Source organism: Pagrus major, chromosome 21 (assembly GCF_040436345.1).
Source record: "Pagrus major chromosome 21, Pma_NU_1.0".
Lineage (NCBI taxonomy): Eukaryota > Metazoa > Chordata > Actinopteri > Spariformes > Sparidae > Pagrus > Pagrus major.
In genome coordinates this window covers 29,080,251-29,098,168 of record NC_133235.1, presented here as the reverse complement: position 1 = coordinate 29,098,168, position 17,918 = coordinate 29,080,251, and the positions used below count along the sequence as shown (strand labels likewise).

General features: G+C 43.1%; 1 protein-coding gene across 4 annotated transcripts in view; it reads left to right on the top strand.

The window, feature by feature from the left end:
- The window catches only part of LOC141016280 (nuclear receptor coactivator 2-like), a 52,153-nt gene extending 36,658 nt beyond the window's left edge, over positions 1–15,495 (top strand). For 2 of the 4 annotated variants that reach the window (XM_073490544.1, XM_073490542.1), the window contains 13 exons: positions 748–1,975; positions 4,789–5,026; positions 5,158–5,376; positions 5,559–5,756; positions 5,841–5,949; positions 6,084–6,252; positions 6,527–6,847; positions 8,611–8,688; positions 9,110–9,542; positions 10,038–10,275; positions 10,366–10,519; positions 10,628–10,702; positions 11,056–15,495. In XM_073490544.1, coding sequence (XP_073346645.1) covers positions 748–1,975; positions 4,789–5,026; positions 5,158–5,376; positions 5,559–5,756; positions 5,841–5,949; positions 6,084–6,252; positions 6,527–6,847; positions 8,611–8,688; positions 9,110–9,542; positions 10,038–10,275; positions 10,366–10,519; positions 10,628–10,702; positions 11,056–11,067 — 3,472 coding nt within the window. In that variant the 3' untranslated portion in view covers positions 11,068–15,495. The remainder of the gene's footprint in view (positions 1–747; positions 1,976–4,788; positions 5,027–5,157; positions 5,377–5,558; positions 5,757–5,840; positions 5,950–6,083; positions 6,253–6,526; positions 6,848–8,610; positions 8,689–9,109; positions 9,543–10,037; positions 10,276–10,365; positions 10,520–10,627; positions 10,703–11,055) is intronic. The other 2 variants (XM_073490545.1, XM_073490546.1) reach the window with 2 other exon arrangements.
- The last annotated feature ends 2,423 nt before the right edge of the window (positions 15,496–17,918 follow it).

Here is a 17,918-nt window from a genome sequence, read left to right as displayed (position 1 = left end):
GACTGTTACCCGGAGCGTTCGGAGATCAATGGCGAGAACTTGGCCTTTTTACTTCCACAAGTTTCACATTCAAAATTATCGCTGCAGCATTCAGCACAATCGGAGCTTTGTGTGTTTGGTGTGTGGCTGAAGCCAACCCATGTTTAAAGCTCTCTCTCTGTTACGGCTTTAGACCTCGTTACAACTTTGTTTTCTCAGTTGTGTGCACTGTTCCAGAGCCGCTCTCTGTTTCATGTAATGACACAACTGAAGCTGAAAGAAAGGGAGTTGTTTAACCTCTCCATAGTTTATTATTACTGAATCCAAAATGCTATTGAATGACATTTACCAAAAAAAAGACCAGTTAGAATATCACTGATTATTTTAAAATGGGTCATGCTTGTTTAAGAACCGGTGCCAGATTTTGAAATTCAATGGCTTAAATTACTTATTAGACCTAGTCAAGAATTATGTAGAAGTGGTTGGGAGTGTACACAAACAAAATATTATATGGATGCCAACTTAGGTCTGGTTTACTTATCTAAAGTGTTGTTGTCTGATTTCAGTCACTGTGGGTGTTAATGTCTCAGCCAAACTGTATTTTAGTAACGTACAAGCGCCAATATGGTACAAGATGGCAGTCGCTACATTTTAAGTGCCTTATTGGTTCCTTGCTCGTCAGGGAACATTAACGGACCGCCTGTGCTGTTTACTAACAACATCATTTTCAAAATGTCTGATTCATGCGTCTGTGTTCTTTTCCTTCAGGGAGAACATGGGTGGCATGGCCGCAGAGCAGGGCATGGCCAAGCCAATGACGCCAACCAGTGTGAGTGGTCCCTCCCCTTCCCCTGATGCCAGTGTCACCAGCAACACACACCACTCCACCACAGTCTCAAGTGCCCCTGGACGTGGTTTTGGGGCAGCATCAGGTCGGGCGTCCACGCCTCAGGGAAGCAGCCACGCACTCAAACTGGGCAGCCCTTCAGCCCACGGAAGCCCCAGCGTCACCTCAGGGGCCCAGGGTGCCATGTTGTCTCCTCGTCATCGCCAGAGCCCCAGCATGGCAGCTAGCAGCAGTAGCTGCGGTAGCCCTCACCTCCCCCAACATCCACCAGGTTCTTTCTCTCCTGCAGCCGGCCTCCACTCGCCAGCGTCTGTGTGCAGCAGCACAGGAAATAGCCAAGGGTTCAATTCCCTTAGTGCACTGCAGGCCCTCACCCAGGGCCACAGGATTTCCCAGGGCCTCACTGAGGGCCAGCATCCAGAGTCACCTGACAGAAAGCCAGTTGGCCGTCAGAGCCCTCTTGACAGTAGCAGCGCTGGTAGCCAGCCAGCCAAGAACAATCCCAGCTTAGAGGCTGACTTATTTGGAACTTTTGAGGAGCAGCACGACTTGTTGTCATCACAAAGCCAAGAGGGTGAGCAGGAGGAGGGGAGAGACGATGACCCTGACAGCTTTGGAGGTGATGGAAGCTTAGGGGAGCTCGGCGACGCCCAAAATCGCCTTCTGAACACAAAAGGGCACACTAAGCTGCTCCAGCTCCTCACCACCAAATTAGAACCCTCTGATCCCTGCTCACCAACGCGAGCCCTGGGGGATGACCAGGACTGTAAGGATGGTGGGATTGGGGGTATGGGTGGGGCTGGGCATAACAACCACTCCACCTCGTTAAAGGAGAAACACAAAATTCTCCACAGGTTGCTGCAGACCAGCACCTCGCCTGTGGAGCTGGCCAAGCTAACGGCTGAGGCTACTGGAAAAGACGCCATGGGTCCAGAGTCCGCATCGGGGGACAGCATGGCCGCCCTCGGCGAACTGAAACAGGAGCCAGGAAGCCCCAAAAAGAAGGACAACGCGTTGCTTCGCTATCTGTTGGATAGGGATGATAATGGCATACTGGATAAAGCCATCAAGATGGAACCTGGCGATGGACCGAAGCTGTCCAATGTTAAGACAGAGAAACAGGAAGCGGGTTTCAACATGCCGGACCAGGTCAGTGTTGTTGACAGTGATACTCGTGCTTAGTGTTGTAATGGTTAACCTGTCAGTGGATTGGCAGAAAATAATTCGCTGGATAATCTTGATCTTGATCATGATTTAAGTAATGATCCACCAGAGGATAGCGTGTAGCGGTTTGCAACGCCGAAGCGTTAAAAGTACACACGTGTATGAAGGTGCAGTACCAGCAGGGGGCGATAATGACGAGAACAAAGGACAAACGTAGTATAAAGAGCTAGATAAGCCATGTAGGGAGGACGTAGGGATGGATGGGCTGTTTTATTTCAGATCCCGTTGAAACCAATAGTTGTGGTGATTGTTTTAAGGAAGTTGTCATTTTGAGCTGATGGTTTTGCTTTTATTTGTCCAGGTTTTGAGGATTAAAAGGTGGTAGATAAAATAGTCCCTGTGGGCACCTAAAGAGAATATGTTCAAGAGTCTGTGTGCTTGATTAACACGTTTCTCATATTTGATTCAGACGGACACTGACGCAGGCTCACAGCTCTCCTCCCTAGTTGATTTGAATATGGGTCGGACGATTCACAGCTTTGGTGAACGTGTCTCTGCTCAGGATGGAAATCATAGTTTGATGATAATGACATATAAAAATAATTTAACCTAATTCATGATTTAGCAGTGAGATTGATGAAACTGTACAGCGGGCTGGAGTCTCGGTTAAAAATAGACGGGTCCAGTGTGAGTTGCACTTGCGTTTAGTAGACCTTTGTTGTACTTGTGTCTCTTGTTTAAAAGGAGTTTACGAGTGGTAATCCCAAACAAACTAATGGTTTCAGCAGCGCCGATATTTTAGAGTGTAGCACTCCCTCTTTTACTGTGTTGGCTTAGTTTAAACACAACAAAGTGTAGCCACTTCAGAGTGATGTCTGGCTTGTTTAAACTGCAGGTGTTGAAGTTAGCTCCAGGAAGGGGCTGAAGGCAGACGACTGAGGTTCAAAAGTCTGACAGTAGTTGTGCCTCCGGATGGCGGAGGCTGCTGCCGGACGGACGGGAGGTTGCCATTCAGAGGCTCCCGTCCTGGATGGTTTGGTTTGAAGTTTTCGGATTAAAGTGCTGCTTTGTTGAGTTTGTTTTGGTGATGCCAGAAACTTGCTTTTTCATCCTCTCCATGCCATTTCACTTCCATCCTCTCTGTTATTTTCTGACATGCTTTACTAAGAGAGGTACAAACTTCTCCTCCATTCTTCTCTCCAGTGCAAAGAGGAATTTAGTTGATCTTTGACCTCTAAACCTGCCAGAAAAAAACAAGGCAATGCACGTCCCTGTGGCGGTTACTTAGGAGAGGACGGCAGCAATCTCCATTGAAAGTAATGGCCTGTGTCTGTACAATGTTGTTTGTATGTTTGGTATGAAGGAGTAAATTAAAAGTGAAACCAGTAAGATTTGACTTGTTACTAACATCTTCTGGAAGCTGTGGGAAACTTTAGTCATCCACTAAAATCCCCAATGTTTTTCAAAGCAAATTTGCATCCTTATTCACTGTCAAAGCTGGCAACCTGTTAGCTAACTGATACTATATCAGGCATGATACCTGAGCCTGCATATCATCACAATGTTTAGTATGCACCCACTGTAACTGTTTACACTGACAGGTAGTACAAGCAAGACTCAGCCGAGGTGGCACCACTCTGCCTGGGCTAGCAGTCAAAGCTAAAGTAATTGTGCTAATATTCAAGGTTACAGTTATTTATTTGATTATTTTTATGTATAAACCAACAGATTATTTGAGGATCAATGCGAGAACAGTTCGATGTTTGTAAAATAGCGACCAACAGTAGTGCTTCGGTTGACGACATACTACCCTTGATGCGTGTCCATGCTATGTTCACTGTGTGTGTTTGTGTGTGTGTGTGTGTACGCTGTGGCTAAACAGAGCTGTGACTGTGTGTCTTACTGTACATCACACATGACCTCATTAGTGCCGGCGGTTTATTTTTAGCTCCTCTTCTATTCATCAGCCAAACGGCCGGAGGAAACCATTCCTGTCAGTGCTCTGCGTGTGTGTGTGTGTGTGTTTTGCAGGTTAAACTACAGTGTAATACTGAAGGGGGTTTTATCAGATTTTGATATCTTGCTCTCAATACATGACATTTTCTTTTCTTTTGGTTATTGTTGTCTCGCTACTTATCCACGATACCATTCAGTTATTTCATTAATTAAACAACAAAACGGATGAAGAATACTGTTTTCTAAATGCATATTTTATATTATATTCGTATAAGGATGGATTTTTTTCGGTGTGTGTGTGAAGCAAATTGTTTGAAGAATCTGGGCTGAAAGTTTCTCTGGTTCTTTATTGTCAAAACCAGATGAATCTCCTGCATTTCAGAGAGCCTGCATGTGATCCCGCCTACAACATTTCTTCAGAAGCAAGATCATGTTTTAGGAATAAAACGTGATCATGAACATGCATAATCAAATTCAGTGGTATGCCTGGATTAACAAATTTACATGAGAAAAGACCCAGCTGGGGAAACACTGAGGGAAATGTTCAAAAATCAAATCAAAAGCATTTCTAACCATCGCTTAGTCAGGAGTCCAAAATGCAGCTAAAGTCACTTCTTTCCCTGAAGACTGAGATGTTTAGCCTTTGAATTTCAGCAGAAGTATTTCCAGAAGTATTTGTTGAGACCCAGAAATGAAAAACTGTCCCAAAATAATGTCTTTAAAATGTTTTGGTTATAGGAATGTGTCACACTGGTGCTAATGCCAGGTGATGTTAAGTTGTGTTATTTATGGAGCAAAACTACTTTTCTTCTAATCCTGTCTTTTCCTGTGGCTGATCTCAGTCCAGTGAGCTGGAGGACCTGCTGGAGGACCTGCAGAGTGGCGGCCAGCAGCAGCTGTTTGGGAGCCAGCCGCCAGTCAGAAGACCAGCCTCTGCTTCATCTGCATCCTCCTCTGTGCCGCCCACTTCATCTGTGGACAAACAGACCATCATCAGCAACATCCTGCAGATGACAGACAGCAGCAACAGCAGCAGCCCCCCCAACCAGCACAGAGCCTTCCCTCCCATCGGCCCTGCGAGTACGTCTGGCAGTTTTTGGATCTTTAAGATGTTTAATTGAACAAATCTTTATAATCTCTATGAGAGAATACCTTCATCTTATCTTTGTCTCAGGATATATAAAAGAAAGTCTTATCTTTTTGCCCAGCAGGCTTTAACAGTGCCAGGCCGGGCCAACCAGGTCGAGGTGCTCCTCCTGTCAGGAGCGCGTCTCTGGACGGCGGTATGGGCCCCAACCCCAACGCTGCCAGGCCATTTCCTCCTCAGCACAGGAACAACAGCCCCTACTCCTTACTGCAGCAGCAACAGCAGCAAGGCATGATGGGAACCCACCCAGGCATGGCCAACCAGGCTGCGATGGCCAATGCAGGTCGGAAAAGAAATAGTATCCCGTCGCTTCTGCCTAAAAAATACTGTTGTCATTGTGGTGCAGCTTGTAGCAACAAATACACACTCACACAAACAAGCTGACGTCATATCTTCAAACAAAATGATACAAAAAATGACTCCAATTATCTCAAAGTCTGATTATTTCTGTTTTCCTCAAACCAGGCATGCTGAATAACGGGTCGATGCGGGGCCCCATGCAGCAGGGCTGGGGTCCACAGGTGCCCATGGGGGGCACTGCGGGGCCGATGATGAGCCAGGGGGTCGGACCCGGTCGCATGGTCCCCAACATGAACACTGCGATGCAGACGAGAGGCCTGCCTGGATCCAGAGCCATGGTCAACATGCAGATGATGGGCAACGGTGAGAAGAGAAGTCGCACTGACATCAAACTCATCACAACCTGAAATGATTCTGATATTTCATGAGCTGTTTTCTTCCCTTCAGAGATGGAGATGGCGACGCCCCCGTACCCTCAGCAACACGTTCCACCCAATCAGACTGCACCATGGCCAGACAGAATGATGGCTATGGATCACTATGGAAACCAAAGCAGGTGCGGCATTCATTTCATCCTAAATCACAAAATAAGAGTCAACCAACAAAACTTAGACATGAGCTTCACTTTTAAGGTTTAGATATCTTGGCCCTTTGACTCTGATGTGACAATAACATGGAGTTACTTTCCAGGCCGCCGTACGGTGTCCCCCAGGGGGACGGGATGGATTGCTGCGGGACAGGGCCCCAGGGCCAGCCGGATGAAGGAGCCCTGCTGAGCCAGCTGTGCTCGATGCTGAAGGACTACGAAGGTCTGGAGGAGATCGACAAGATGCTGGGAATCCCGACGCTGGCTGGACAGGTGAGCCCCTTTGACCTGACCTCAAGAGTCATCCGGCAGGAGAACAATAAGAAGACACTTGGAAAGCATTTGGTTTGACTTTTTTACCAGTTTGAAGCTTCCTTTTAACAGTCATTCATCTACGGCTCAATCTAAGAAATACAAATTTAATCTAAGACTGCAGCTAATACTGAAAATTTAAACAGCAACAACTGAGAAAACAAGTGGAAATGTTGTGGAAATGTTCCTCTTATGCAGAGTAACAACACTAAACTTCTGTCTTCCCGCCCTGCAGGCGCCTATGTCAGACCAGGACCAGTACCTCGGCTCCTCGGACCCAGCGGCCAGCATGAAGCCTCTCATGTACAGTCAACACTACGGTGGCCAGCCGGGTTACGGCGGCATGCCTCCCGATGGCGGGTTCCACGGACCCTCTATGAGCGGCCACATGGTGCCGCAGAGGATGACACCCGCCGGTTACCCCCCAATGATGAGGATGCCTGGGAGCGTGGGGCCCAGACCGGTCGGGATGAGGCCAGGGGGGCCGAATCCAGGAGTGCCACCTCAGCCCAACAACATGAGGCTCCAGCTGCAGCACCGACTCCAGGCCCAGCTGGTGGGTGGAACCAAATACTTTAATCATTATTCTGACAAAGTGACTACTGGCAGGTCAGGCAGAGGCTACTATTAGTTGTAGCTCGACTGTTTGATCGTTTTGATTGTCAGTACTGTCGAGGCTGCTCGCAACTTTTCATGCAAACTCAGCATAAATTTACTTCAGCTCAGTGAGCAAAATAACAGATTGTGGCAATTTCATTACAGTAACAAGATTTTCTGCTGCTTTTTAGGCAAATGTAAGTTTTTTTGTTTTCTGTCGCCATTTTTTCTCGGGCAAGTCAAGTCGAGTCCTTAATTAAGGCAAGTCAAGTCTCAAGTCAAGTAAAATGAAAGAGACTTCAGGTAGAGCCACAGAGGAGGGATCCCGATTCTTGTTTGTTGAGGCCGATACTGATATTAGGGAGCAAAACATTCTGATATCGGCTGTTATAAACATGTTTTTTGGCAATGATGCCTTAAGTGTGATTATCAAACACTTGATGTGACAAAGATATGTAAATACATCTTTTGCATTACGATCTCTAATGCAGAATATCGACCAACATATACGCAGATACCGATAAATCAGCGAGAGGCCGATATTGTCCTTTAATATCAGCCGACAGATATATCGGTCGGGCTCTACTTATCGATACCTGAGTACAATAACAAAACACATCTTTCTCTTGCTCCCTGTAAATACAAACACTCTTAGGAAGTGTTGACACACGTTTAAATCCGTCTTTCATCCGTAGTCGACTGCCAAACCTCATTAACATGAAAGCGACACGGTTGTCTCAACAGGCGCAGCCTCCGTCTGCTTTCTGCTCTTTTTTTTCTGTATTATATTTGATGCAGCAGAGCAGGCCGTGATGCCGACAGGGTTCACCGAGTCCAAACAGCAGCAGCCAGAAAGGAACAAATGTGTTTCAGCTTTCTGCCTTCATCAGCAGTTCCCTGCTGCTGAGACACTTAACAGTGAACACACATGACATGTACACACACACACAAATTAATACACTCTCATAAAGATAATTGCGCACACAGAATGTACCCCGTGTGACTGTTGTTAACACACTTGACCCTTTCGAGGGCCTGTGTGTACAGTTTTATGGTCTAATACTTTATTTGTTTTAAGACATTTTGTTTTTATTTAGCATTTATACTTATATGTATTTTGTGTTTAGTCCCTAAATTTTGAAGGGGGCTTCCTTCTTATTCTGAACATCCATCTTTACAGGTTTCATTCCAACATATTCAAGTCCAGACTGCCACCTGGTGGACAGTTGAGGGAAAACAGCTTGTGTATATTAAACTAAAATAGCTCTGACAAGTTAGCAGCTTGTTCAGATGTGAGACACGACTTTTGCACTTCAGTTGGCGCCAGTGGGGAGAAAGTGAAGTTAAAGTTTGAAAGAAAAGCTCCAAATAAACCATCTGCCATCTGCAGATACTTGAAGGAGTCATTTCAGGCGGAGGTTTTAACACTTTGGAATATGCTGTAAGACGGCAATGATACACGCAGTGGATTTATTCAGTATCATTCTGAATATTTGAGCTTACAGGAGTCTGACGAGACTAAAACCACAACAGTCTTAGTGCTTCGGGAGTGGAATATGCAGAGCCTGGGCTTTGAGAAGCACTGACACACAAGATTTCTATACTTTTGAGACTGTTGATGAGCAGTTAAAAGACTGAAAACTACATGTGTGTTTGTGGTTTGTTGCTGTCTCCTATAATTTTCAATGAATCAGTGAAGCGCTCTGTCTGTCCCCCACGTAGAACCGTCAGCCGATGGTGAACCAGATGAGCGGAGTGTCCAACATGAATCTACCTCTACGGTCTAATGTACCAAACCAGGTCAGTCTATGCGTCATTCTCACTCTCTCCTACTCCACCTCGCTTGCAAACACTAGTGACACTAAGACATATTCTCGGTTAGAAGTGGCTATAACAGCGAGAGGGGTGTGAAAATGAGGCAGACGCTGCCTTTTTATAACAATTTGTATATCCCAGTGCAGTCTTCTGAGCTAGTTGTCCGTGGTCTGTAGTCTTTGTGATGTGTTCAAGTGTAGGTTTTTGACAGAGGCGACGTGAGATGACGTAACTGTTGGCCTAAGTCGCCTCTAGTTCTTAGTTTTGCGTTCCTGACATGTGTAAGATGTGCCTTAAACAGACTGAATTATATATCAGTAAATACCCATGTATAGTCCTGTTTGCAGCCTGTGAACATCCTGTTTCATTTCATTAATGTGTCACCTCCCTGTGTTTCTTTCCACAGGGAACCCTCAACGCCCAGATGCTGGCCCAACGTCAGCGCGAGTACCTCAACAACCAAATACGCCAACGCCAACAGCAGCAGCACGTGCACCAGCAGCGTGCCATGATGATGCGGACCCAGGGCATCAACATGCCGCCTAACATGCCCAGCGGGGGCGCCGCTCCTACACCGATGCCCATGGGCGGCACCAACCCGCGGCTCCCGCAGGGCAACCCGCAGCAGTTCCCCTACCCGGCCTCCAGCTACGGTACCGGCCTGCCCTCTCCTCCTCCACCTCCTCCTCCTCATCCCGGCTCCTCCAGTCCCTTCTCCTCCCCTCTCTCCCCAAGCCATCACCTGGCTAGCCAGGGCATGATGGGAAATGTAGGCGGGCAGTACAGCGGGGTAATGAGTCCGCCATCACAGCACAGTGCCTTCCAGTTCAGCAGTTCAGGTATATTATTAGAGAACAGCAGCGGCATCACAGTAGTCTGTGTGTGCTTCATGGGCCGTTTAGTTGTTTTTTCTGTTGTGGTGGCGGTAATCAAACATAATTACCTTTGTTCAGACTGTTGGAGTCATTTGAAATCCTTTCTTTAAATTTGTTGGGTGTGGTTGAAGGTTGCATGATGAAGGTATTTTCTTCATTAGATTTGATTTTGTGTGCAAATCAACAATGTAGAATTTTCTCTCTCTACACTCAGATTTACACTTTTTCATGATTCTACCTCATCAACCAATCAGGAGACAGCATTCAGTCATTTTTTTTAGGAAAATAGCTCTTGTGGGGGCACAAAAATCTTCTCTTTCCTCCTCTTTCTTTTGTTTGGTGACTATTTTTGTCAAGTAAACACTACAAGTTAGTTTCAGACACTATTGTCTGGTTCTCCCACACTGCTTATCATTCCTGTCCATGCAGCTTATGACCCTTTTATCTGCTCCACTGTAGGAATGAGCCAGCAGCAGCAGCAACACCAGGACCCAGTATCAGGCTTTCCATGTGGGGCCACGACCCCGCAGAGCCCGCTGCTGTCCCCCAGGATGGGGCAGGGTCAAAGCCCCATGCTGCAGCAGAACCAGGGCCAAGCCCAACCCCAGGGGCCGAACCAGGGAGGACCTCCGGGCTACCAGGCGAGCACCGACCACAACGGATGGCCCCAAGCTGCCAACATCTCCACCAGCAACAGGTAAGAACAGATGAACAAATCACCAGATCTCACGTGAACATGATTTGAGTCTTTTTGTGAATATCATTGACTCAGTTTGCCTCTTTGCAGCGTGTACCCACAACAGTCCCAGTCACAATACTCCACACAACCCAACGGAGGAATGTACAGCAGCAACAACAACATGAACCTGGGAGTCATGGCGAGCAACGGTGGCAACATGAACCAGATGTCGGGACAGATGAGCTCCATGAATACTGAGCAGGTGAGCGATGCACTGTTTCGTGTCGATGCTTAAAGTTATCGGAGGCCATCAATAATGTTCATTTTATCATTTAATTTATACTCATTGTGTTATTTCTCATCATTACAGGTGAGTGACAGCAGCCTGATCCTGGAGCAGCTGGTGGAAATTGATATGTTGACGCAAGAGAGTGAAGCCAATTCTGTAAGTGAAGATATATAAGATACGTAGATCACTGAACATTTTCTCACAAAAATAAATATTATTTCACTATTTTTACGACAAACTGCGACTTTCGAGGGTCGCATCACATCTTGAATTTAAAAGCATGAGTAACTTCTCTATTGCTGTTGTATGTGAGGGCCTGGGTAGCTGAGACGACCAAAAAGTGTCAAGTAAAAGTTTCTTTTTACTGCACACGGAAACACTTTTAGGACAACGAGTGTAGAAAATCTCTTGAAACAGTTTAAAATAACATAAGTCAAAAAAGGCAGACAGTTCAGCCATGGAAGCTGTCATCTTTTAGTAATGTGATTCTGATTTTCTGTCTTTAACAGAATTTCTGCTGACCCCGGCTGTGGCTGAGACAAGGTAACACAGGAGCCAATGCAAAAAAAAACACTGACGCCTACTCAGCTCAGCTCTTGGCGAACCATCCAGGAGAACACGCGATGGAAACACTGCTCACTCGTCACACCAGCCGGCTCAGAGGCACTAAAGAGAGAGAGGACACGTAAAACCTTCTGAACTGCATTCACTTCGGTGTGGCTCGCTACACACTGATTTAACATTTTATGCAAAAAAGTCAGAATTCACAGGGAGGCTGCCGTCTGAACCACTGAATAGGAGCATCCAAAAAATCATGAAAAAGGAGACTGTTTCACTGCGGACTCAGGGTGTTTGTGGGGAAACCCTGTATTTTAGCTATTTACTGTGGGTTATGGTTTGATCCTTAGTTATTAAACAATTTATCTGTGTACTCTGTAAATTCTCACAAATTAAGGCAAAATCTGTTTAACAATACAGGTCATTCAAGAAAGGGAGGTGTCTTTTCAAGAAAGGCTCCCTTCACTGATTGGAAGGTTTTAGATATTAAAAAAAAAACACATTAAAAGCAAACAGCAGCAAACTAATGTGGCGAATAGGAGCACAACAGAAAACAGGGAGGTAAATAAAGGCCCTGGCCACTATTTGAGAATTTACAGTAGTTTTAGCAGTATTAGCATCAGTCCCAGGTTGCGGTACGTGGACCCACACATGCAGTGTTAGCTAACAGTCTGTGCTCTGGTCAGATGAATGTATTCCTGACTGTAGTCCTCTCAAGTCTCTGAAGCAGTGTGTTGGTGCTGTGTGACGTCACAGTTTGACACTGGAGGAAGCGAGCGATCGACGAGTGTGAACGGCACCTCTGGATTTTTATTTTTTACGGTTCTGTTTTAGAGCCTGACTGAAAAATGTCAAACGAGAAGGTTTATGAAAAATATTTTACAGGTATTTATAGTTTTGAAGAAGTTTTAGAGATTATTTGTATGACACACAAAAAAAATCAAGGATATCTTTCTTTAAGGAAATCTCTCAAAATGGTACATTTTGATGTCGATTTTAAAATTAATATATTTCAACTGCTGTAGTTACAGGGGAGCTGTATCCCTATTTAATGACTTTTTGAATGAAGGTGAATGTGTATAGATCGTGTACATACTTAGATTTATAATAAAAAAACCTTTTACTCTAAGTGATATTGCAAAACAGCAGTTTGGAGTTTTAGTCCAAAACATTTCTCAGAGAGCAAAAATATTTCATTGGTTAAATTAAACCTCAGCGTGTCGAGCTAAACACCCACAAGACTACAAGTCAAGTAACTGACTTACTTCAATGGCAACGATCGTAAACAAAATGTTGAGATACACGTAGTATCGTAGAGCATTGGTTAGCTAACGTGCTAGCTAACTGGCTCTCCTAGCTTAAAATCTGTATTTTATTGGCGAGTATCACCAGCGCGAAGATTTTTGGTGTGTAGAAAAAGGGTTCGCGCTCTAAGATATTTCTTTCTCTAGCATGTAGCTCTTGCATTTTAGCGGCAATGTCAATGTCGATCAGTTCACCATTTTCTGTCAGGGTCAAATATCTTGACAACTATTGGAAGAATTGGCCTGAAATTTGGTACAAACATTCACAATTCCACTACATGAAATATAAAAACTTTGATTTTATCCAAAACTTTGGTTTATGAGCAAATACCGGCTAAACTAACGACATTCCCGTCAGTCTCAGCTGTTCTGTTTCGTGCTCTTGAGCAAATCTTAACATGCTAACATGCTAAAGTAGAAGGTTAGCATTATACCTGGACGTGGCATAATGTCTGTAGTCAGTCCAAACTCACAAGGTTGTTTTCTCCGCCCACTGAGATTTGACCAATGAAACGATTTCTGCCTCTAAAGCAGCTTTGCCTCTAAAAACAGTACGTGTACATCAGCTAATTAATCTCCATGCTACTGCGGTTCATTTTGAAATGACACTTGATGGTTGCGATGTACTGGCCTGCAGGAGTCACTCTCACATTACGAGCTCTCTGTCGCGCTGAAGGACGATTCAAAAGTGTCGTTTGTTGTGTCGGGTCAGACATAATAATATGTGATGATTTATAAATTCAAACTAGTCTCAGAAGAATGTCAAGTTTGACCTGGTCCGTATAAAAACAGATTAATAATGCTGAATTAAACTTACAGGAGAGCAGGTGACCCTGAGATTTAAACAACCCAAAGTTATACGGGCTAAAAACTGTAGCATTTTACGAAAAATCTATTTGAAAGGTGCTCCGTCTATTCATCAGGTGCTGTCTCATATGAGCCTATAATTGTGTAACTGAATCCCTCTTTCTTTTCTTCAGATGGTCCAGAAATCTGTTAAGCACAAACTGTAAGAGTACTTTGCTTTAAAAAAAAAAAAAAGAAAAAAACAAGAATGTGAAAATGCAAACTGACTGCAAAATGAAACACTGAAAAGTCTTTTTTTTTGTTCCCCCTCGCGTCCTTCCAGCTCTCGGTACAGTGAATTAAACTCCGGTGTGCGAGCAGATTGTAAAGAGAAACTGTAAAGCCATGCGCCTGTCCTGAATGTCAAGCTCTCTGCGAAGATTTAAGGCAATCAAAGAGCGGGACGTGAACGCTCGTGTACAGTAACTCCTGATGTTTTTAGATGAATTATTTTCTCTTGATTTTGACTGATACAGTAAACGTATATGTTGAAGAGTTTTTCTTAATTCATAGATGGATATTTTATCAACGGCAAAATACTGTAATTCATGTTAAGTACCTTAAGATGCTAAAAAGACAAAGCATAATGCCTTAGATCTGTGATTCTCTGTCTGGTGTGTAACTGTAACGGTTTACAGGTGTATTTTATGTGTCACATACTGCTGAGTGAGTCTTCATACTGTAGTTTTAACAATTAGACAACCAGGGTTTTTATATTTTTCTCCCAAGAAGTGACACTGAACAAGCTGCGTGTCAGCTCATCAATTAACAGATTAATAATACTGTGTTAGCATTTTTAATCAAGATGCAAATATTGTGTTTGTTTTTAAAAAGGGGCATTAAGTCATCTTCGAGCTTCGCTTATCTTTGTTGGAGCAACGTCAGTGGATCTCTACATGGAGTTTGAGCGCTTACTGACTTTATTAACGGCAGAAATGGAGCGACCCCCCTCGCCCTAATGCAGGACTTTACTATTTCTGACATTTAATACTTACAAAGTTCAAAATACCGAAACATTTTTCAATAATGTTTTTCTCTAACAGAAGAAGCTCTCAATTGTTAAACTTTGTAGCCGTAGAAAGATTAAAATAAAATGCTAAAACAGTCCAAACTAAAATAAAAACAAACCTTACACAGATTGAATGTACATGAAAAAAGATATAATACTAAATAGAAGGAATGTCAAAATGAAGCAGGCAAATATTTTTTTTCTTTGTTCACCAACTGGAGTGGCATCACTGCGCTGTCAAGGAATATCTCACTGAGATCTTTGTCAATATTGTTAAAAAATTAGCTTTTTTTTTCTTTTCATGTTTTCCTATTTAAAGCCACCATGTGTAGAACTTTTGTGATGCGGTGAAATCTTAAATTAGTCTGATGGCAGAAGTGAAACAATCCTTACATGGTGCCGTCTGTGTTTTTGGGTCAGGTGGGTGTCTTTTGTGATTCTCCCACAGGGTGGCGCCTACACATAGTGGCTTTAAAGAAACAGTTCACCCAAAAAATTAAAAAACGTAGTCATTATCTACTCGCCTCCAATGCTGATGGAAAGTCAGGTGAAGATTCGTTGTCCACAAAACATTTCTGGAGCTTCACAGCAAAACAGCGTCGCAGCATTCTGCTAAACAGCTGAAGTAGATGGAGACTTGTTCAAAACGTAAAACAAATCTGAACTTTTCTGAGTCTTTTCAAATCAATTTTGGATCTCTGGGCCTCCGTAGACTTGAATTACAGCATTCAGGAGAATTTTGCAACGCTCTTTTGCTGTGAAACTCAACAAAACTACGAAACTTCACCTGACTTTCCGTCGGTATGAGGCTGAGAAGAGAATGACTGAAGAGATTTTTTTTACATGTCTGCAAAAAACAACAATACAGGCAGAAAATTAAAAAAAGGTTTTCCATTAATACTGAACAGAAAAAGTCAGCGCTAAGCGACAGTTATTATTTTAAACTGTATCTCACAGAGACACAGATTCTCCGATGTGGTAGAAAATCGAGTGTCGCAGTTCAAAGCTCACCGTCGGCGGGTTCAACAGATTTCTGCCCTGATGTTCATATTAAATATCTCAGCAGTGACACAAAGTCCAGTACGTACAGTTTATCCAGTGTGAGAGTGTTATTATGCAAAAGTCCAGACGTTCACACCACTTTATGCAAGCTGTCGACTCTAATGTTGCTTTTGCCAATGCTGCTCGTTAATTTATGATTCATGCCACTGTAAATAAATTATTTTTATTGAGCCGGACTGCCTCTTGTCTTTTTATTTCATCGCCTCTCGTTCTTTATTCATTATTTACACGCGCAGTGATGTGCTGCGGGCCTGACACCGACTGCCTATAAGTGGATGAATGATCGACCATTATGCTCCAATAAAGTAACGATTGTTCGTCACTGTGGATGAGTTCTCAGCCTGTGTGCAGCGCTCTCGTTACACCAGCAGGAGGCGGCATTTTCCAGGAAGTTAATATGAACACTGTGATCATCAGTGACGGGATGTAACTAAGTACATTTACTCAAGCGCTGTACTTAAGTATAATTTTGAGATACTTTTATATTACTTGAGTATTTACACTTTCTGCGCTGACTTTAAATTAATTTAAAACAAAGACAATCAGAAAAAAGCTGAATATTGAATCTGATAATCCACAAGGCCGATATTCTCTTGTAAAAGATTTATCGCCAAAAGTTACTTTTGATACTTAAGTATATTTAATATCTAATACTTTTACTCTAATGGGTGACTTTCACTGTTACCATGGTAATATTTTAGCATGACTTTTTGGGTTTTACACCACTCTACTATTCATTTAGCGTCACGTCATTAATCCTACAGACAATTTCAGCAGCAAAAGTCTAAAAATGACGTTGTAATTATAAATTATACGAACATATATATTATAATATGTGTATTTGTAGATAATATGCTGAGCTATAAACATGCAGCGACCTCTCCCAGGCTTCTGTGAATGAATGTCATTAGAGTTACTCGGCTCGTCCCTTGAGACTAAACGTTTCTTAACAAAGCTTCTCATGGACATGAAGTTTTAGAGATTCACCAGGCAGTTAGGCTGCATGACATCTCATTATTGTATTCATGTCCGATCCAGCAGTTTTGGAGCTTAACTCACATTAGGGGCTAACAAACGTCAGGTCGTCTCGACCTCTGCTGCTTCAATTTTTAGCCCCTTTCTCTACTTACAAACCTCCAAAGTTTTAGGACAAAGTTACAACGTACATCCACATCTAACAGGCCGAAGTTGTACCGTTAAATTTAAAAAATGCATCTTTTTAAAAATAATAATATACATATTTCCCTGTTATCTATCCTCATATACCGATATGAAAGAAATCACTGCCTGGACATGAAACTGCTGCAGTGACACACCCGGATTCATGTGGCGTTCAAGAAGTTCCTTATTTCAAACGTTAAGCCTGCATTTAGGGAAGCGAGGACGCGAGAGGCAGCCAAATGTCTTTAAGTCAAGAGGGTTTATTAATAATGTCACGTTCACACGACACAAACGTACACACAGACTGTTTCTCTGCAGAAAGGAACTTGAAACCGGTCCAGGACCTGATGTCCTCTGCGTGCCCCCTCCAATCTAATCACACAACAATGCCGCTGTCCGTTCCAACTTGCTCTCAAATAAAAACCTTGCGCATTATTATGAAATATAACAACCATTCACTGCGACACACACGAGATGCCGTACTGTTCTCGGACAGATAGAGGCACTGAGATAAAGCTTGCAGCATGCAGCTGATTGCTGAAGGTCATGAACTTCGTGAGAGGTCGTGAATTGTGTCTATTATAGCGTTAAAACAATCATGTAATAACTGTTGGGAATGGCTGCATACAAATATCGTGACTTTATTGTAAAATATGTGAAATACACACTAAAAAACACACAGATATGCTGCAAGACTTCATATAAATATTGTACAAGTATCTGAGGTTTTTGTATCTGTAGGTTATTGAATTCTTTGTTTCATCCGTCACATAATAAATCTAATAATCTAATAATCTAATCTCTTTGTGCTGCATTAAGTCAACTGCTCATGTTACAACACCCACTTTCTTACTGTTTGTATTTCAAAGGAACTTGTGGATTGTTACTGCAAGTGTTTAATTTCCTGACTTAAAAATGATGTTCTGGACGGTGATTGGTTGGACTATATTTCCGCTGTACGTGATGTGGACGCCCATTGGTGGATTCAGCTGTCAGTCAGGAGAACGCGTCGGTCATTGGCTCTCAGGCTCAGGCTCTGGCCTAGAAGTCAAGACTCGTGAGAGGCAAAGAGGGGTAGAAAAAGTGAAGACGTCTCACTCTGACGCTACTTTGTAAAACTGGGAATAAGTGAGCAAAAAAACCAAAAAATTACTCATTAAACTCATTAAACTCATTAAACTCATTAAACTCAAATTAAATTAGTGTATTTTAATTATTATCTGTGAAATTGTGACAATCATTATTATTATTTTTTGCTGTTACAAAAATATTGTAGTTTTCTATGAATGTTAGTTCTTAAATCATAACATCCTATCTTTAATATAACGAATATATTGAAAATATACCTTTTGTCTCAAATCAAATCATTGCTATTACAAGTTTCATTTATAATATATTGCTGATTGAAATGAAACATTTTGGGTTACGTGGA